The sequence below is a fragment of a genome, unplaced genomic scaffold, assembly GCF_019419815.1.
Source record: "Pyrus x bretschneideri cultivar Hongxiangsu unplaced genomic scaffold, Pyrus_bretschneideri_v1 Contig17, whole genome shotgun sequence".
NCBI lineage: Eukaryota > Viridiplantae > Streptophyta > Magnoliopsida > Rosales > Rosaceae > Pyrus > Pyrus x bretschneideri.
This window is the reverse complement of record NW_025999468.1, coordinates 26,584-48,096: the sequence shown is the minus strand read 5'-3', so window position 1 is coordinate 48,096 and position 21,513 is coordinate 26,584. Positions and strand designations below refer to the sequence as shown.

At 38.4% G+C, this 21,513-nt stretch overlaps 2 protein-coding genes across 2 annotated transcripts; both read right to left on the bottom strand.

The window, feature by feature from the left end:
• Nucleotides 1-8,299: 8,299 nt before the first annotated feature.
• Nucleotides 8,300-8,836, bottom strand: LOC125476060. The gene has a single exon (XM_048581792.1). It carries the CDS (start codon nucleotides 8,834-8,836, stop codon nucleotides 8,300-8,302), a length of 537 nt encoding a protein of 178 aa, XP_048437749.1.
• A 5,288-nt stretch (nucleotides 8,837-14,124) lies between these two features.
• On the bottom strand, nucleotides 14,125-17,623 carry LOC125475900 (selenoprotein K-like). The gene is made up of 4 exons (XM_048581267.1): nucleotides 17,468-17,623; nucleotides 14,783-14,886; nucleotides 14,525-14,669; nucleotides 14,125-14,419 (listed from the first exon to the last, which is right to left on the bottom strand). The coding sequence occupies exons 1-4, from the start codon at nucleotides 17,484-17,486 to the stop codon at nucleotides 14,385-14,387; spliced, it is 303 nt and encodes a 100-aa protein (XP_048437224.1). The 5' UTR covers nucleotides 17,487-17,623; the 3' UTR covers nucleotides 14,125-14,384.
• Between the last annotated feature and the right edge of the window lie 3,890 nt (nucleotides 17,624-21,513).

The window sequence follows — 21,513 nt, the reverse complement described above, 5'->3', positions numbered from 1 at the left end:
AAACTCTTTGGTGCAGGGTTCACAAAATCAAGCTAAGGAGACTCACCAAGAAACATATTGGCAACCATATGAGGATTCATATGCACCACCACAGCCTTCCCCTCAATCTTCACATCCAAATTCAGGTATATCAAATTATTATAAGGAAGTTATTCAACAACTGAATTCTGTGGAGCAGGGCAGGGAAGCTCAACCATTTCAACAAAACGCATTTTGGCGACCAATTGAGGATTTCTATCAAGCAAAAAAGTTGGCTGAGTGGAACAGTCAATTTAGGCAGAATGCAGAATGCATGGAACAAATTCAAGAACAAATGGTTGAAGATGAGCCCATGGATGAATTGCTACTGCTCGAAGAGGAGGAGGATGCACAAGGCACGGCAAGGGAAGAACAACCCTTGCTGCAACCTCCCAATATTCCTACACCACCCCATTCAAGTAAGGTTGTTCCAAATTTAATTATTTCTAACTTTGTTCCCCCAAATGCACCCTTCCCTGGCAGGTTCATGCAATCCATGAAAGATGAGGGGAAGAAAGACATCTTGGACACCTTTCCAACAATTCACGAGGAAAAAGTGGTTGAGGAGCATCTTGAATTCATCAAGGAGGAAATTGGAGTGGATCACACAGCCACAACCTTCAAAATGTCCAATCTAAATGAAAACATCCCTTGTGCATTTGTTGAATGTGCTGCGACTTTAGAGCCAATATTGCAGCCCATAGGTAAGCCACCAACTCAAATTCCAATTCCCATTTCAATTAATCGTGTGTTACATTCTTCATTGCAGGCACCTACTCAAATCCAATTTGGTGAAAGAGTTTACATGGATCTTAGGACAGATCTCTATTCCACTCCATACAAAGATCCAATTCTTGAATGTTTTGAGAAGCATTTCGTGGAGGATGTACTTAAGTTCTTATTGGAGCATGTAGGTAAGCCACCAACTCAAAATCCAAAGTCGTTTTTGACTAATATGTTGTTGATGTCAATAATTAGGGCACCCACTCTTGAAATTCAACCATTGCCGGAACATTTCAAGTATCATCATCCATTCAATGATCAACTCCATGCCGTGGGTTCCATTAAGGCATGATTGTGTTTGTCGTCCGGCTGGAAGACGTTAAAGCAAGCGCTTCGTGGGAGGCAACCCATGCAATCAACAAAGGAAGAACTTGGGAATCGCTCCACACTCAGATTTGCGTCCCTAAACCCTTTCCTTTGTTGCTTACTTTATGTTTTGTGTAATGTTTTTTTTTATTGTGTCTAAAACATTGAGGACAATGTTTAGTTTAAGTGTGGGGGGGTAACATTCTGTTTTGAGATATGTGTGCATGAAATTCGTAGGGTATTACCACCTAACATGTTTAAACTTGTTCTTTTCTGTTTTTAAGCGTTTTTAAGCTATTTTAGAGTGTTTTAGTGTGTGTTGACTTAAAAATCCGAAAATACCATAAAAATTTGAAAAATTGTTTTGAAAAACCCAAAAAGAGTTGTTTGTGTGTGTTTGTTTGTGTCGTAGGGTACCTTCCAACGCAATGATGAGGATTTGGTTTTTAATTGCATGATGGTTAAAGAAAGTTACAAACATGGTTGGACGTTTGATATACTCTTTGGTTTATGCTTGTTTGTAGTTATAGTTTACGAATTCACATGTAATCACAAAGGAAAAAATTAGTTTTTGTAACATGCTTGAAGGAATGAACTCAAACTAACGCTACATCCTTGTGAGACTTGAGCCTAAACGTTATTTGGAGAGTTATAATCTGTTCATCATTGTTTTCTTAAGTCGTTGCATGATCTCATTATTCTTTGCTTGGTTACTACTTAGAAGGCGTTTCATCACTTAGTTCCAAATGCTAGAACTCATGCCCATTTCATTCAAAGCATGTCATTGATTTGCATAACACGTATTCAAGATGAAGTTGTGTAGTGAATACCATAGCCAAATTGCCATATTTCCCTTTTCATTTGTTTTGTAGGATTTAACCCCGTTGAGCCTTGTGTAGCCTACTTTCTTTGTTAACCCACATTATCTTCACCTAGCCTAGATTAGGACCATCTGTACCCTTGTTCTTGAAGCATAGTAAGCATGAATGAATTCCCTTTGATTAATGTGTGCAGAAAATAAGTGTGGGGGAAAGTGTATTCATGTGAGTTTATGTGCCATAGGCACGGCTAGAAAAGAAAAAAAGAAAGAAAGAAAGAAAAAGAAAAGAAAAAAAAATGGAAAAAGAGTTGAAAATAGTTGAAAAGTATTGGTTGTTGAAGTAAGGGCCCAAAACAATGAATTAGGCCCTAAGAGTTGTTTGAATCTCCCCTATTTGTTTAAAAGTTGATTTCTGCATTCTAAGGGAATTCTAGGTCTTAATTTCATTACTTTACTTATTATTGCTTAAAGAACGTTTGTTATTCCTTACCTACCCTTGTTAGCCAAAACCACAAGCCCCGTTACAACCCTTGACTTCTATCTTGAGTGTTGTGCATTTCAATTGTGGAGTTTGAATTTGGTATGAGCATATGGTGTCACTGGTTCTCGCATCTAAGTAGTAGCATTCCATTCATGAGATCATATCCAAACACGTTTAATTACTCTAGAAATTGCTTTCTTTGTTATAACATATGTGAGTACTAGTCGTTCATGTTACATCAATCTGCTCACATATAACTAGTGTAGGGTGTGTAGTCAGAAAATCTGAGTGAAAATTGAGTGCATAAGTAGTGAGGAATTGAGGGAATTCTCTAAGGCATGTTACTACATTCAAAATGTGTTTTAATTGATTAAATGCAAACTAGTGAATGGTGACTATGATTAAGTATGTGCTCGAGGGGAAAGAAGACTAAAAGCTATGTGAGTAATGATCTTTGACATGTCATGTTTCATTGGAAATCCCTGAGGCAATCGTTGGAAGGTTTAGGTTTTGTTTTGTTTGTTTTGTTGCATTTTGTTTACTTTAGTTGTTTTGTTTTGCTCGAGGACTAGCAAAAGTTAAGTGTGGGGGAATTTGATAGGCGCATATTCATGCGACTTAATTAGCTTGTTCTCGTGCATTTATGTTGTGTTTACTTATCTATTTCAATGTTTAAGGCCACTTTTGTGTATTTTCAGATTATAAGGCCAAAGTGTGCAAGAAGATGCAAATTGGAGTCTTTTGGAGCGAAAGAGGAATGAATGAGTTGAAGACTTGAAGAAACGACGAATTCCTACGCCAACGATGAATTCTTACCAAAACGAAGAATCCTACTCAAACAAGGTTTCCTATTTTAGGAAAGTTAACCCTAAGTTTCCCGTTTTGGTAACCTTTCCTAAACTTAAACGTCTGTATTTTCTAGCCACTTTGACGGCCTTATAGGCACTTTAGGACACAAAACCAAGGCCCTAGCCCTATTTCCCTTCCTAGCCGCACCTTTATATTTATGTTTTAATTTCCTAATTTCGTAAGCCTTTGAATTTATTTTCGTTAATAAAAATAAGCTAGGAACCAAACATATTTAAAACCCTAGGTTTTACATACTTAGCCGCACCTTTCCCATTATTCCACCCTAATTTCATTCTAATCCGTAGCACCCATTCATGCCATTTTATTATTCATCCTAATAAACCAAAAAGGTTTGATTCCGTAGCCACCATCCCATATTAAAATTCCCACCTTTGCCGCAAATCCCATTTTCTTTTTTTTACTCCATTCTTTCCCATTATTAAACCCTTTTTTATATCCCACTCATTCCATATTTTTAATGAGCCACCATAACCTAATCATTCAGCCATTATCCCATTTTTCACAAACTAGCCGCAAATCCCATTTTTGGGTCCTTAAGCCGTAGCCACCATTTTTCATATTTTTTTCTTTTTCTGCCGTGAATACCATCACAGACTCTCCCATTATTCAACTTGAAGCCGTCATCCCACTTAATTTCTGACCTAGGCCGTGCATCCCATAATTCACCCTAACAGCCGCATTTTTGTTCAAAAAAACCGTGCAGCCATTCCACATATTTTCTAAAACAGCCGCAAGCCATCTCCCAGATTTTCCAACCTGCCGCAGCCTTCCTCCATTATTCCAGCCACCATACCAACCTTCCTCCATCACTCCACCACCTTGCCGCACCACCACACTTCCCTAAACCCATTCCTAAACCAGAAAATCACCCAAAAACACAATAAACCTTCTCTGCCGCAGCAAGAAGAAAGGAGGAAGAGGACTTAGACGCGCAGAAATTCAAGTGGATTCGTTGGGCGTTCTAGGTGTAATCCATCCTTTGTTCTTTATGTTTAAATTCAATTTTATTTTTCTTGTTGTGAATATGAGAGGCTAAATCCCCCTAGTTAGCTAGGGGGTGATTCGAAACCATGTTTATGCTTGCAATATGAATTGATTATATTTGGTTGGAATTTCATAAGTTGTGGATTCAATTTGTTTAACTGCTTGATCGATAACTTATTTATGTATGTTGATTGAGAGTGCACGCTTAATTTTCATGCATGAATATGACGCTAGAATATAAGTGAATTTCACCTAATAGTTATGAACTTATTTTCACAAGTAGTGGAGGTTGCTTATAAACAATCGCGTTAAATAAATTCTTGACATAAGTTTCATGCAATCATAGTAACGAATGCCTCGTCAATACTTATAGTTTTCAATGTGCTTAATGATTCTTGCTTGTATCTCTATTATGCAATTCATGTAGGGAACTTGTGGGGAATGCTTTGGGTTGTCGTATGCAATCATCCAATTCATTAAATTAAGGAAAACTTGACGGTTAATTTAAGCGGACCTAATTAACCCGGGGTGTTGAGTTTCATAATTCATCGAAAGACCAACTGAAAATCAAAGTGTATGCAAGTGTGACATGTGTGGAGAAGAACCTTCTAGCTAGCATTCATTCCATATTTCATCACATTCATATTTAAATTCTGCCTTTAAATTACAATTTGTGCATTTAATTTATTTTCGTCAAAACCACAATCCCCCTTTACCTTAGTGTCTAATTTAGTTAAAAAGTGTCTTAATTTGTGTTTATAAGTGTTTTGTATTCTTCGAGTCTTTTGATTTGTTTTAGTATTTTATTGTTTGGTTTTACATTCTTTGAGTCTAGTTTAGTGTTTTTAACGTTTGTTTTACGTTTTTGAGTCAGTTTCCAAGTGATTTAGTAATCCCTCCTAATCCCCGGTCTAGAACGATCCCTACTTGCATCTTTACTACAATTGTCACAAGAGGGTTTTAATTTGTGTGCTACTTAGTTTGCATCACCTGGTCCATCCACGTCTGGATATTCGGAGTGCGTAGTTTACCCTCTCCCAGAGGGAAAGCAAGGTTGGTCCCCGGGGGGTACAATTTCTAAATAAGTCCTTGATTGGGTGCGATCTTCAATAAGAGCAGGAATAGACAGTTGTTGCAGATTCGCGATCAAGCCAAATGATGAATAACTTCAAGAATCTTTATTGAAAAATAAGAGGAAGGATATCGAACTTAGCTGAAAGGTAGAAACTGCATAATAACTAGATAATCATCGGCTTGCAAGGTAGAGCTCATCATGCATAGTACTTCCTTGTCTTTGTCGTTCATGGTGGTGAAGGTTTAGCTACCCTTATCGCCTGCTCTGCTGACTTTGTATGGACCTTCCCATATAGGATTTATCTTTTTGGAGCATTCTCTTCGGGCAGCGATGAATGTTTTTCTTAGGACTTGATCTTTCAGCTGAAACTGTCAAATCTTTGCCTTTTTGTTGTAGCTGGAAAGGAGCTGCTGCCGGTAGGCTGTAATGCGAGTGATAACCTTCTCGCATTCCTTCTCTACCAGATCTAGATTTGTGGCCATCTCCTTTCTGTTCTACTCCAAAGTTGGCAATATGTTGTTGATGCTCAACACAATAACTTATGCAATATGCCCATAGGACACCGAGACGTTCGTTTGGCCACTTTCCCTGCTTGTCTGTGAAGGATTTCTTAAAGTAGTCCAGGATTGCCTTGTTTGATGCATCTGTCTGCCCGTTGCCTTGGGGATATCTAAGCGTAGACATATGCTGCTTGATGCCATATTTCTGGAAGAACTCGCTAAGTATTTTCCCACGAATTGCAGGCCATTGTCAATGATGATAGATTATTAGATGCCAAATTGACAGATAATGTTCTTTCATATAAAGTGCTCTATGTCTGACTGAGTAGTGGTGGTCATGGGCTCGGCTTCTACCTACTTAGTGAAGTAGTCGGTAGCCACGATCATCATGCCCCTGCCCTCAGTAGCAGGTGGCATGGGCCATACCAGGTAAATTGCCTACTGCATTAATGGTTATGGGCTTGAATGCAAGTGGAGCTCGCTGGCAGGCAATGCAGGTAAAGGCTTAAAGTGTTGGCAGCTGTCACACTTTTGAACAAATTCTTTAGCGTCTTGATGCACAGTGGGCCAGTAGTAGCCGGTGTTGAAGACCTTCTATGCTAAAGATAGGTATCCTGAGTGGTTTCCACAAACTCCTTCGTGGATCAGGCTCAAAACTTTTAAATCGTCAAGAGACGCTAAGCAGCGGAGATGTGGGCTTGAAAATGACCTTCAGATGAGAATGTCGTTCCACATATAATATCATACCGCCTTCATGTGCAGCTTCCTAGTTTTTAATCTTTCTGCAAGGAGTGTCTCATTGACTAGGTTGTCGATGATGGGATCTTGCCAGCTTGGGGTTGTATTGACTTGTAACACCTCGGCTGATGGTTCTTCATTTATACTTAGCTTTCCTAATACTCGATAGGGACGGAGCGTTTGAACTGGTAGTCCAAAGCGGAGCCTAAGGCTGCAACATGAGCGTTATCTGCCTGTGGCACCTGTGTAAGGGTGTAAGTCTAAAACGCCTCAAGCTTCATTCGTACTTTCTCAAGGTATAGTGTCATCCTTGGATGCTTTGCTGCATACTCCCTACTGGTCTAGCTAGTGATGAGCTGAGAATCAGAATGAATTGCAAGCTTCTTGACTGTCAAATGTTATGCCATTTGGAGGCTTGCCAATAAGGCCTTATACTTTGCTTCGTTGTTTGATACCTTGAAACCTAGAATGATTGCTGGCTCAAGCATCGAGCTGTCTAGGGTGACGACAACAAGCTTGCTCCATGAACCTTGTAGCTAGATGAACTGTTGACATGCAAACGCCAAAAGTCTTTATCTGCAAGGGTTAGTAGGGCCAGGGTGTGCTCGGCTGCTTCGGGGGTGCCTTTGGGCTGTGTTGTTGCGTCTTCTAGGCTAGGAGTAAACTCCGGCTTGAAGTATACCAAAGCCTGAACTTTTATCATCGTGAAGGGTCAGTAAACCAAGTTGTATTGGTCAAGTTCCAATGCCCACTTCATCACTCGTTCAGAAGCATCCGAACCATGTAGGATAGATTGTATAGAATATTGAGTCATGACGACAACCGTATGTACCTGAAAGTATGGTCTGAGCTTTCGAGCTGCAACAATTAGCACCAAAATTAGCTTTTAAATCTTTGAGTATCTTTTTTCCGCATCAATGAGAGCTTTAGAAGTGTAGAATACTGGTAGTTGGGCCCCAAGCTCTTCTTGTATGAGGGTAAAGCTTACTGCTATGTCTAAGACTGCCAAGTAAATGTATAATTCCTCGGTTGTTTCTAGCTTGGATAGTAGCAGAAATGATGTCAAATATCTCTTCAAGTCTTAAAATGCTTTCTCGTACTCGTCATCCCACTTGTCTCTTTGCACCTTCTTAATGGCCTTGAAAAAGGGCTTGTATCAATCGGTTGAGCGCGAGAGGAAATGGTTAAGTGCAGCTCGGCTCAGTCGTGAGTTGATTTTAGCTGTCTTCGTCGGATTCTCGGGATCAAGAATGATGTATTCAACATCCTCTTATGGCTTCCATCCTTTTTCTTTTCTCGGCGTGTCCTTCTGAATGCCATCATCTTAATCCGCCTGCTTGCTTGTCCTTCTTAACCTCAGTAGCTCCTACGAGGGAAAAAGATTTCTTCTTTGACTTCTTCAGCATTTGCACCGTGCATCGTCGAGATGTGGCTTGGTTAGACTTAATCTCTCCGACTCTTCCCCCTGGGATGCAGAATCGAATTTTCTGGTACTTGACGAAGGTTACAACGCCCAGTTTCACTAGCCAGGGCCTTCATAAAATCTCGTTATAAAGAGACAGGTCGCTGATTATGATGAACGTCTGCTTTGAGACTACTGGTGGTGTTCTCACATCAATTGTTATATTGCCAATAGCAGATAAGGTGTATCCATTGAATCTAGTAAGTACATCTGCTCAGCGTATTATCTTGTTTTCCAGGCCTATCTTTTGAATGACAGATAGCTAAAATAGATTTACTATGTTGCTGTTGTCCACCATCACTCTATCAACTATAATGTGTGCCAATTGAAAGGACACTACCAGTGCATTATCGTGTGGGAAGTCAACTCCCTCAGCATCCTGCTCGGTGAAACCAACGATGGGTCCAAGTTTAACATCGGCTTGCTGGATCTGCCTCTTCTTAGAGTTGTTTATAGCCCCCAAGTATTCGGACTCGGTGAAGATGCTGTTAATTCTGATAGTCTTGGCAGATGGCTCCTCGTCTGTGTCCGTATTCTTCCTAGGCTGCGCAGCTGGCTTGTCCAGGTATCTGTCGCATTTACCCTCTTTCATCAGCTTCTCTAGGTAGTCCCTCCAGGTATAACAAGTGTCAGTCATGTGAATAGGACCTCTGTGAAACGCGCAGTACTTGGTGTGATCCAACTTGGAGATGTCTCCTTTGGATGGTCTTGGCAGCTTGAACCAAGGCTCAATTTTGAGGTGCGAAAAGCTCATGGAAACTTTGGATAGACTGTCGAGGCAGGGTATGGAACCAATCATGCCCTTTACCCTGCAAAGCAGTGGTGAATATCTTGCACATTAAGGTGTCGTTGACCCTATAGAGGATCATCGCACTACAGTAGTGCTTCAAGTACCTTTCCAAGTCTCTATCTCTCTTGAATAGGTGAAATGTGGTGTATTGAACTTATGCGGGGTTCCGTCTACTTGATTTCATCCATGAAAGGTGATTTGCCTATGTGTGCCACGTCTCTGCGAAGGGCTTCACCTATAGTCTTAATACGTTGGAATCTGCTCAATCGCTAAGTCATGAGCCTCTCTACTTCTTCTTGAATTTACCTCTGTCTAGGTAGCGAGGCTTCTAGTTGCCCTCGATCATGACCTACTAGTCTCAACTGCTCTTCCCTATGCTCGGCTCGTCTCGTCTATATCGCAACTGTTGTGCATGTAGTACGTTTCTGGCAGGCGAGCAAATTACTCGTAGGTTGCCGGTTGAACTTAAGTCGGATTGTGCGACTGCTTCTCCTCGTCCGCCGTGCTACCTACTCCTATGTGAGGTGGATGATGCTCCTTGCGAGCCTAGCCACGTATGAACACTTCGCCTAAAAGGTTGTCCATGTTGATTATTGGAGTGTGACCCCAACCGTGAATGTATGTTCGTCCGGTAGCTTAACCAAGAGTGCACACTCCTCTACGTGCTAAGACGAGATTCTACACTATCTCAAGGGCCTAGGTGGAAGTGTAGTGTACACTGCTAGAACACTCAATTCGTGGTTGGTTGAGTGGCTGCTTGCTGGGACGCCATTGGAAAGAAATGTCATCACTTTCCCTTGTCTTACTTCTAAACACCTCGTCCCGGGCACGCTACATCTCGGTGCACTGTAGGAGCTAACTCACCAAGGTAGTTTGCTGCACGAGGGTGCTTGTCAATTCAACAACCTATTGGGATAGGTATTGTTCACCATTTAGAGTGAAAGAGTTAGGACAGTAAACGTTTACTTAAGTTGTGGAAGTGTAATGGACTCCGAGTGCAAAGCTTGAGCCATGATGGGTTAGATCTTCAGTAAGGTAGGATGAAAATATCTTTGGTTCAACTGTCAGCCTTGGGATCTGGATCTGGTCTAGTTGAACTATTCTGGGACCATGTTGGACATTCTGGAAAGTTACGAGAGCAGGTTGGGCGCATGGGCATTAGGCCACCTTGGTTGGCATAGCTTGGGCTCCCTTGGTCTAGGCAACTCGTGTCCAAGTGAAGGTGGCAGGTGCCAAAAGCTGCTACCGATGGCGAGCAGCCACTTAGGTTGACGTCTGCTAGCTGCTTGCGTCTGCTAGCTGCTTGCGTCGTGGGCCTCCTACCCTAGGATTTCCTTTCCTTAAATGGAGGCTGCCCCGTGGGCTACTACAGTGGCAGTTGCCGCTGTTGGCATGGCCACGATACCTCATGATGGCAAAGGTGCGATCTTTGTTGTGGTGAGCCGCGACGAGCGACAACGTGGAACCACGTCATGATTTCCATCGTTTGGTCCATATCCTTCCATGTAGAAGGTCTCATTAGTTGTAGTTTCTAAATTTCCTGCCATTGTAGTCGTGGATCTACGAACAAATGAAGTTGAAAGCGAAAGTCTTCTTCGAGTCTTCAAATCAAAGCTCTTAATGAAAGTACCAATCTGTGGATGCAAATTTCTGCATTTCCTTGATTAACGAATTTGCACCTGCAAAATAATAACACCTAAGATTATGGCCAAAAGCCTCACACGCCCATGATGAATGGAGAGGGCTTTGGCCAAAGAATCTCCGATGTCAAAGTTAGAATTCTATAAAGAATATGTTTGAGTGTTTGTGGGAAGCAAAAAGCCTCTTTATGGGTGGCTAAATCTTACTGAATTTTGGAGATAAATGGAGTATTTGTAAGAGAAAAAGAGGAGATGGGTCAGCCCTCTAGGGTTTACGGCTGGTCGGCCTTATGTGGTATTTTAGGTGAGAATATTCCAAGATATTTGTATAAATAAATAACTTGGAGTAATTATAGTTAAATATCCTAAATAAATGGAATTAGGATAACTTACTTGAAAGATGTCTTCTCTGATTAGAATGTATTTATGATAAGAATAAGGGATTATTCTATCATAAATACCTTTGACTTTTCCTACGGGCAGGGGTGCCTTGAGCAGTCATTGATCTCTGATTGCTCTACCTTAGGTGCGCGTGGTGAATGTGGCTACTCCCTGCTCATTTAATAGGGGCAATTTTGTCTTTCTTGTGAAATAATCCACATGTTAGCTCCATGATTTTTAGGATTATTTTTTGCTCCACAATGTATCTTTAATTTTAACACTCAAAATTCTTTAAAGACAGTTGTTATGCAAGTACCAATCATTTACAAGTACAATATATATTGCACTAACCCGTTCCTTTCACTTTCTCCAATCAAAGAAAAGAAAAAGGATAATATTAGGGAGATTAAATTTTTAGACAAAATTTGAAACTAAATAATGTGTCATCAATACAAATGAGTAAGTTTATTAACACTTAAGTAATAAATCAATCATCAACTTTCATGTCCTTTAGTTTCCAAAATTTAGTCTGCAAATTAAGTCTCTCTAGCATTACCCAAGAAAAAGGGTAAAACAAGGGAGACCATAATTTTAAATCAAATTTGCAAACCAAATTATGTGTCACATATGCACATTAATGAACGCTTAAGTAATAATCCAATCATCAACACAACCACATCATTTAGTTTGGTCTCCCTACATTATCAAAAGAAAAAACTTTTATCCATTCAACTCAATGCACTTTAATTATCTCGTGTTTATCACAAGGGCTTCAAGACACTTCATTGCACACTTTTGCATATCACCACAACCAGAGACTTTTCAGTGTGCCAGAAACATTTTGGAATACCAATTATCGTAATACAAGTAATTGGTCGCTTGAAAAAAATTCCACTTCCATTATGACACTTAATGTACAGGATCATGATTCTTTTTTTTTTTTTTTTGGGAGACCTCGACATTACAAGAGAATTTTATTGATATGAAAAAAAGAAGTTATACCTAGTTAAGAAGGACATAACCCTTTTCCCTTATAAAGAGGTGGGACATAAATCTTATTCTTCTTGAAAAGGAAAATACAAGAAAAAGAGAGGAGACATAAATCTTATCCCTCTTGGAAAAGAAAATACAAGAAAAAGAAGGGAGGCATAGAACCAAACCCTTCCAAAATAATTCCTGTTTTTTTTTCTTTTTAAATGAATCTTCAGACCCTCTAAAACAAATGGGCCCCTTCTCCCAAACTGGGACTCCTTTTCACCACATTTCTTCCTTCTGCACGAGCCACTGCAAGAATCATGTTCACTGCATCTCCAACTCCAACAAGAACTTCCGCACCTCTATTCACATTTTCTTCATATGTGTTTTCTACAAACAAGAAGTGTGCACATTTCCCTTTCAAAGCCCTTGAAATTTAGGCACGAAGCGCATTCTGAGGCTGATCGTCTGGATTCACCAGGCACCCATATATTAATTTGTTGAAAACAACTCTTTTGCCTATTTGTATTTCTACAATCATACTTACCAATATGCAAATGACTGAACAGGACAGGCATGACGACTTTGCTTAAGAACGGAATGTTACCCCGCTCAAACCCAGGAACTAAACTCAAGTCATTGATCATTCCCGCAATCCAATTTCTAATGAATCAAGATAACATTTTGTTCCGATATAAATAGTCAGTATCTGTTCTTCCACTGAAAGCAGGGATGATTGAGATAATTTAAGCAACTCATGGCTATGCACTTCTTTTAAGCTAACCTTCCTTCTTCACCAATCAGTTAATATTCTAAAAGAGAAAGATTGATTGAATTATCAAAAATTTGGAACGTGAAGTTCAATTAGATCCACTTTTTCGGGAAGGTATAGGGATTAATATAATCAATTAGAATAATTTATGATTCGCTTGGCTAGGCCAATAAAATGAAGTTTCAATGCTCCGTTTAAAAAAAAAGGATAATAAATCTATTTATTATTACTATTTTTCTTTTTCAATTACTCCCGATGAAATATAAAATAGAGTAGAATATTGGATGTTTCTCTATTTGTCAATCTTTATGACTTGCTACTACAGAACCACGGTAAAAAAGATCGAGAAAAATCAGTCATTCACAACCACTAGTGAAGGATTCCTTTTCTTTGTTCTTGTTCTTCCTTGTTCTTACATGGAAGACTCTTCTTGTGGTTGAGCACAAGGAATGACACTATCAATCTGGACAGAGTCACATTATAGTAATAAACTTAGAGAATAATGGTATTATCTTTTGTTGATAAACAATGGGTCAAAAACTGATAAACATGAACTATTTCCAGCACTGCAAACTAGAACGGTTTCTGGATTTGAAGTTTGACACTATATCTATTTGCACTCAAGACACATTCCTTTATTGGGCTAGTTGAGACATGTTTTTCGTTGGGCAGTGATGGGCTTAGCTAACATGACGACGTATGACTGGTAAGTGGGTTGTATTTGACGGTAGGATGCGTGTCTTGAGGCATCGAACTGTCAGCTCATATCCTGCTTGAGTGATGCATCAAGATTTGTCTTGTGAGCGTGATGGGTTTCTATTTTGGCTACCTGTGAAATTGTAATCAGTAATTGCAAATTGAAACGCCTATAAATGCACTATTCTTAGAAATGCACTATTTCTAAAAGTGCAAACATGAACCTATTTATGAAACTAAAACTACAAATCAGTCATTATTTATTGAAATGCAGGGTGAAATGACTTGATTATAGGTTATTACCTCAATCGGTTTTCCAATGAAGTTGTAACCCAACTCAAACATATCCAACAAAACTCACACACATCCTGGATTTAGCGTTTAGGAGGCAGATTAAACAAAACATAAGTCTACGTTGAAAGAATGGATAGCTCAATTGACTAAGAAAATTTTACTCAAGCATCCTATGTCTTATGTTCAGTTACGCCCTCCCCTATAACACTTCTGACACTTTCGGGCGTGGAAGCCTCGGTGTAATCAAGGCACCAATGCCTTAAACCACTAGCCCTAGTCATGGTGCCGATGCCATGACACTGGCAAGGCCCACATCTCCGCCATACAAGTCAGGAACAGCATAAGCGCAAAGGATGACTGTAATGGCAACAATTGAAGCATATGAGTATAGAACACTGTAACCTTAGTATTTACCCAGTTATGTGAAGTGCGGTGAAAAGGTCCTATAAACACTACGAAAAATTACCTACGACACCAACTTTCGATGCACTCAAGTTAAACAATATTTTGCCAAAGAAACACACAACTCACCATATCAATAATTCGAAAGTGAAGATTCTCATGCTTGAAATTATCATCAGGACTCACTCACATCCTTTTACATGATAAAACAGACACATCAATTCTTAAGATCAGGCATCAAAAAACACAAAATACAGTCGATTATTGCATATATCATAGTGTTTCTCTCCCTGTTCATGATCTATCTACAGTAACATACCAATTATCATTCCTAAAAAGTTTCGAGGCACAATGAAAATGATGCACAAGACATAATGCTGATATGCTCTTCCCCCATTTAACCACAGCAGGAACCACAGGCGGGTACAGCACCTGCGAGTTCAACAGAAAGCAGTATTAACGAGAATTAAAAAGAAAAGAAAATCAAACAATGGAGAGAGAGAGGGGAGAGAGAGATGATGATGATAATTAACTTACTATGGTCAATTCCACGGACATTGTCTAGTCCCCGAGGTGGCCCGCGTGGACGGCCACCATATGGCCCTCCAGGGCCTCCGGGGCCACCGCCATCCCATTTCTTTCCAGAAGCAGATCCTTTTTTGTAAGCATCGGACTTTTCCATCTATACAATTAAATATTACGAGCATAAGTTTCTAGTAGACAAAATTAATTTGATACTTCCAAAAGTAAGATACTGTTTTACAGAGCAGAGAACAGGACAACTCTTATTCTTACCGAGAACATTGTAGCAAAAAACACGCCTATCAAGTTGACAATGGCCCAGAAGAAATCAGTTATCGTCTTGAGTCGCCAAATGGATCGCTTGGATTTCACAACACCTAAACAAACAAGTATGCAAATTACCACCTGGTCAGCTCCATAATCATGACACAAGAGTATCAATCGTCTAACATTTCCCAACATCATTTAGATATAGGATATTTGTTATTATCAAATATAAAAACTGGGAAACACACAAAACACCTAATTCCCGATGCCATCTAATTGCATTATCTGACTTAAATTAGTAACCCAGTCTCAACAATAGATCATGCATATGATAATTTCAATTTTATCAGACTGGGCTAAAAAATCATTGCTGTCTCTTGGACTGGTTTCTCGTGGCCACTACAGATTAGAACAATAGGTGTAGGTGCTACTTAGCCCTAAATTAGTAGAAGCAGCTGAGCTCGCAACTAACCAAGCAAACATGGATCAGTAAACCAGCTAAGTCACGCTCATTAAGGAGCATTAAGCATCAGTGCTTCCAACAAAACAAGTCATATTGTAACGCGGTTAAGGACAGACAGAGAGCTTGCTTCATAATATTTTCAATGAAAGACTTGAAATGAGTACTTCTTTGGGTGAGTTGAGTAACACAGAAGAGTGTAGTAGTGGAACCGACGACATATGAAGTGTGGAAAGTCTTGGAGAGTCGGGTATAGCATGGCTTACAAACCTTTTCAATAAGATTTTGAAAACAAAAAAGATGCCAAATGAGTGGCGGAAAAGCACATTGGTGCCAACCTACAAGAATAAGGGAGACAAATAAAATGCATGAACCATAAGGGTTTTAAGTTAATGAGACATACAATGAAGCTTTGGGAGACATAATGAGTATAGACAATCAATTCAGGTTCATGCCAGGATAGTTGACTACAAAGACATACAAAATTGCATCAACACATGCAAAAAAAAGTGTAGCGGAGATGAAAATGCTTTGTTGAATGTGTGGCCACATGAGAAATGACAGGATTAAGAATCATGATATTCGAGGTAAGGTAGGAGTGGCCACAATTAAAGATAAGATGAGAGAAAAGCAGTTAAGGTGGTTTGCACATGTAAGCACAAGAGCTATAGATGCTCTGGTTTGAAAATGTGACTATGAGACAAAGGCTTCGGCAAAAGGGGTAAAGGAAAACCTAAGAAAACTTGAAAAGAGACTCTAAAAGAGACATGGAGTACTTAAAGCTAACAAAAGAATGGATGCAAAACTGGGCAGAACGGCGTACTAAGATTCTTATAGCCGAACCCACTTAGTAGAATAAGGCTTTGTTTGTTGTTGTTTTTGTGGTAAAATAATGTTGGTTTCATTGGATTGAACCTTGGAATGGAATGCTGGTTATTTGTATACATGGAATGTCCCGTCCCCAAAAATAATGCATAATGTCAATTACATTCCTCATTGATTTTCAATTTTCATGCTTTACGAGTTAACTCTCTTCAAGTTTCAATTTTAGTTCAATTTCATCATTCACAACTTGATTTCATTTCATAAACCAAACACTACCCAAAGCAGAGTTACGGCATTAAGGCCCAAAAGAAACTTGACAAAATAGAAAGCAAAAAAATACCCCGTACTCAAAATCCAACATAGGCATAAATAACATGAAAGATAGATAGGTACTGCATAGGAATTTTCCAAAAAGCAATAGAACCAAAAAAAACAAAATGGTCATTCCAAGCTGAGCTCATCTTCACTTGTCATCCATAATATTCATAGTAGAACCAAAAAAAGCATAGCCAAAGAAACAAATATAAACGCCACAAAAATCACACAAACGTTCTTTATGCTAGCCCTTCAATCAAGTTGGAGCACATCTAATTGACTAAGGCCTGGTTTGGTGTGATTCTGAAAAAAGCTGGTATCAAAAAAACTGGGAGTTGTTTTTGTGTTTGGTAAACATTCAGCTTCAGCTTTTTTTCACAATTTTGGACTGAAAAAAGTCAAAAACAAGAGGCTGCAAAATCCAACTTTGAAAAATCGGCTTTTTTCACATCTGTTTTACATAAAAGTTTACCAAACACTATAATACTGCCCCATTTTTTCAAAAGCCCTTTTACAAAAAGGTTTACCAAACTCTCTGCTGCTTTATTTCACAGTTGCTTATTCTCACAGCACAACAGAAGCTGTTTTTTTTCAAAGCAAAGCAATACCAAACCAGACCTATTGTTGTTAGCTACGCAAAACACAAACTCTTTAACAAGGCAAGTATCGCAAATTATAGAAAATAAAAATCCCCTTCAAAAGAAGACACAAACAACAAAATTGAACCCCTAATTACAACATTGAAAAGTCAAGAAATTAGGATCCCAAATTAAACAAAAAAACCAAGTTCCAAAACCTCCAAAATGATCATCTGTATCAAGATTAATAGTACAAAAGAATTACCAAAATAGATTAAAAGAAAAAAAACAGATTTCATCCTGATAATTTCAGAAAATTAAAGATAAAAAACAAAGATTGACAAACTTGGAACCCAGAAAGCTATTCAAAAGAAACACATAATTTAACGATATTTGCTGATCAAGCCGCAATTTCAAATTCTAGCAACAAACCCTAGCTTCCGAAATCGATAAAATTACCCAACATTTGCAAAATAAATTTACGAAATTACAATAAAGGCGCAGAGAGAGAACCTCGCTCGACGTACGCCATGGAGATCAGAATCCAAAATCTAGAGTCGTCGAAGCTCTTCTTCTTTGAACGGATCCTGCAATTTATATTTGTTTACTTTTTGGTTGGAAAATTCGGCAATTTATATAACCCAATTATTTTTTGCCTTCACCAATTTTAGTATTTTACAAGTCATCTCAATTTTCATTGGCTGCAGGAACGTCAGTTTTGAGGTATTATGCACGTGGCACGGATTTATTGGTTGAGGCTTGGGTGTTAAACGTGGCCTCGTTACGACTCATGTGGGAGAAGGGGCTATAAGCCTATATTAAACGATTTCTCCGTCAAATGATAATTTGTCCGATAATATATGTTATGTATAAATTTTTAAGTTTATTTGGATGTGTTTTTTAAATGTTTAAAAGTAATTTTAGTTAAATTGATTTTGAGTACCAAAAGTACCAAATATATTTTTCTTACAGAAAGCATTTAAAGTGTTTTTTTAGGATTCACTTGAATTTTTATTAAGAATTGGTATCAAAATCATTTTCACCAAAAGTATTTTTAATCATTTTAAAAACGCATCCAAACGAACTAGTAATGTATTAATGAATAGGGTTGTCATGCAACAGTGAATTTGTTGCATATATCTGGCTGTAAAGTGTTAACATGATATTAAGAGCCATTTGGCTAAATGGCATTTTTAGTATTTAAAACATCCCTAATGAACGATAGAAAATGCTGATATGTATGTTCATTTTATACTTTGTAGTCGAAAAGTTTTCTTGTATATGGTATGTAAACTACTCATTTTGACCAGAATATACTAATATATTAATAAAAATGAAAATATACATTGATTGTTGCATATTCTTTATCAATATAGAACAGTTTCGACCAAGAATGGGCTAATCCAAGTTGGAAAAACACAATCCTCTGCCCACTAATGATCCCTCAGGCCTGTGGGCTTTCAGTCCAAGAAAGGGATGATTCAACCGAGTCTTCACGAAAGTAGAACTATGAAATGATTAAGTTCAGATGTGGTTCGGTTGAGTCTTAAGTAATCTAAAATTGTCAATGATCAGAATGAATGTGAACTATTCTACAGATCATAATTCATTCTTAATCAAATAAGAATGAACTAATTGCATAAAGTGATTAAGTTTAGAATCCTAGTTCGAATCAAAGAGGTCGAGACAAGATGATGATGAAGATTTGTCTAAGAAAGGAATTAAATAGATAAAGGGAGAGAGTATTAAGGTAAATGCTAAGCAAACATAGTCCTATCAAAACTTTACCTAGGCATGCTTGTTTATCATGAAAATCATCCTTATAAATTATAGATAGAAGAGATTTTACTATATGAAAAGTCTCCTTAACTTAAAAAACAATATAAAACGCTCTACGCGAAAACCTCGCTCTACAAGAAAACCTTCTCACACCCCTAGGAAAAACACTAACTATCATCACCATCATGTCAATACATCTTTAGTGTCGATAAGTCAACAACACTTTATTGACAACCAGCGATACCTTCAGTTTGGATACATAAATTGCACTGAAGTCGTAAAATCAAGCATCATAGGAGCAACTTTAGTTTGGAGAAGTAAACAACATTTCTCCTAGGTTGGTTGGTTATCTATCCATGTCTCGGTGGCGCGAAAAGTTTCTATTTCTTTCACCTAAAAAGGTCACCACCCCTACATTTATTCTACTCATCCGACCGAGCTTGGTTGCAAGTTAGCACACCTACATTCACAAGAAGAACGTAGTTAGATCTAGTTACTCGATATGCATGCTACGTTGGCTTTGTATTTTTATGGTCAACATTTTGACATGCTCAGTGAGACCAGTGGTATGATAATGACAAAATTCATGACCATCGAAACTCGCACTGCCAAGAAGAAAATGGCGATGGGGAAATCATCTACACATTAGGCCCCTACAAAGTAAGGCCACGAGGTAACCAAACACTTAGGCCTCGTTTGATACACCACAAAACTCACCAAATAAGACTAATAATACAGAACCCAAGACTCTCGATCAAATATTCCTGCCCCACTTGTTTTATATGGTAAGCACCCAATTACTTATCCTCTCCAAAACCACGATATTATATAGTCGGGTCTCGCTCACTGCGTCCTCTCGTCGCGCTCTCCCTGCCTCTCCCGCTTGCTCTCTCGTCAGAATCCCAAGTTCGTCTTCTCTTACTCTTTCTTCTACTTTGTCTTAATCCCAGGTTCTTCTTCTCCTACTCCTCCTCCTCCTCCTTCTTCTTCCCAGGTTTCGCCCCCTCCTTCTATTCTTCCCTTCTCCTTCTGTTTTTACTGCAATTTTCTTTCAATTGATTGAATCTAGTTATTGTTTTCTTTCTAATTTTGCAACTGATTTATATAATTTTGTGTCTTAATTAGAATTTTCGAATTTTAGGGTTTATTGTTGGGTTTGAAATTTAGGGTTTGTTGTAAGTCAAGTTCTGAACCATTTGGTACAACATCCAACTGAATCATCCATCGTAATAACAAATGAACATGAATGTCGAACATGAATGTCAAAGTTTGTATAGTTTTGTTGCATTGTATAATATCCCTCTGTTTCAGCTAAAAGCAGATTGTGATTCTGAATTCAAGTTTGAACTTCCAATGTTGTCCACAGAAAACAAAACACATTAATTTCACCATTTTATGTCTCCCATTCTGAAGACTAGGAAATTCTAATTCTTAAATCCACATTAGTGATCTTTATAAGTGAAAAATATACTTCAATACATCAAAATTAGACAGCAAGATAATTAGCCAATAACCATATATTCATGGCCAGACAGCAAGATAATTAGACAATAACCATGTATTCTTGTATCCTACGAATGTTTAATCTTGTTTACATTCTTGCTTTAACTGCCTAACAATCATGTCTTCTTGTATCCTTCTTGTGTCATTACTTACATTTATCCAATGATTTATTTATTTGCCAACATCTAATAAAGTTATTTTATATTTTCACTAGACATGGATGAAAGAAAGATTGTGGCTGCTTCATTGATAAGTTGTGATACTTGAATAGTGTGACTTGGTTGATGATGTGGTTTATGATCAATCATAATTCTGCTAGAAGGCGGAATTGGAAACTTGCACTTAGAAATTACACATTTGTCAAGAGAATGGTAGTGTCAGCCTATTTAGACAATATAATAGGACATGATGATGTTCACTGTGTGAACCAAATCAGATGCTTAGTGACCACGGTAAGAGTCGAATTGGATGGTGTAGTGACAATGGAAGAACGAGTTTGCATGTTTTTGCATATATTTGCACATCATGTAAAGAATCGCACAATTGGGAGTAGGTTCTGTCTGTCAAGGAGACCATAAGTAGGTATTTCAATTCAATTTTACATGGAGTGTTAAGTCTACAAGGTAGACTTTTGAAAGTGTGAGAACCCGTTCCTAATGCCTACATCGATCCTAAATGGAATTGGTTAGATAGCTTGCTTAAGATGCGCCACATGTGAAGTCAAACAGCCACATGCGCTCCACGTCACCCATTGTGTTGTCCACGTGTTAGGCTTGAAAATTCACCACACGTGAAGGGGCGTGTTGAGAATAACCTCACGTTGATGGAAAAAGCGACCTTGCATGAGCTTATAAGTAAGTTGGGCTACTATTGCAAAATGGTTTTATGGTGGAACCACAATTTCCTTTACTAACATGGTGAATAACCAAATTCCAACTTAAATGAAATCTTTAGGATGGATGAATGTAATTTAGGAGGCTTAATGAAATGACATCAATTGATCAAATGGTGGACTTTAGAATTGACAGAGATCATGAATTCTCACTATTTCTTGGATTCATGAACCAAATCAAGTCAATGGGATATTTTATTCAAGAATGTTACATAAAACTCTATTGAATTTCTACTACTTGCTATGGTGCAGTGATATTCTCTCCACTTGTAAGTGAAAGATCTTGGGTTTGAATCTTGTAAATAGTAAGGTCAATACCAATTTTATTCACCAGCATCCTACTTTCACGCAATTCTCATAAACATGGTTCAATTATCAATCAATA

Excerpts from the sequence above, each read along its gene's own strand:
- LOC125476060 (XM_048581792.1), bottom strand. The coding sequence starts at position 8,836 with ATGATTGGTTCCATACCCTGCCTCGACAGTCTATCCAAAGTTTCCATG.
- LOC125475900 (XM_048581267.1), bottom strand. Across the intron at positions 14,670-14,782 it reads TTTTTGCTACAATGTTCTCG|ATGGAAAAGTCCGATGCTTA; the intron begins GTAAGAATAAGA and ends TTAATTGTATAG. Across the intron at positions 14,420-14,524 it reads TGTCCGTGGAATTGACCATA|GTGCTGTACCCGCCTGTGGT; the intron begins GTAAGTTAATTA and ends TTGAACTCGCAG.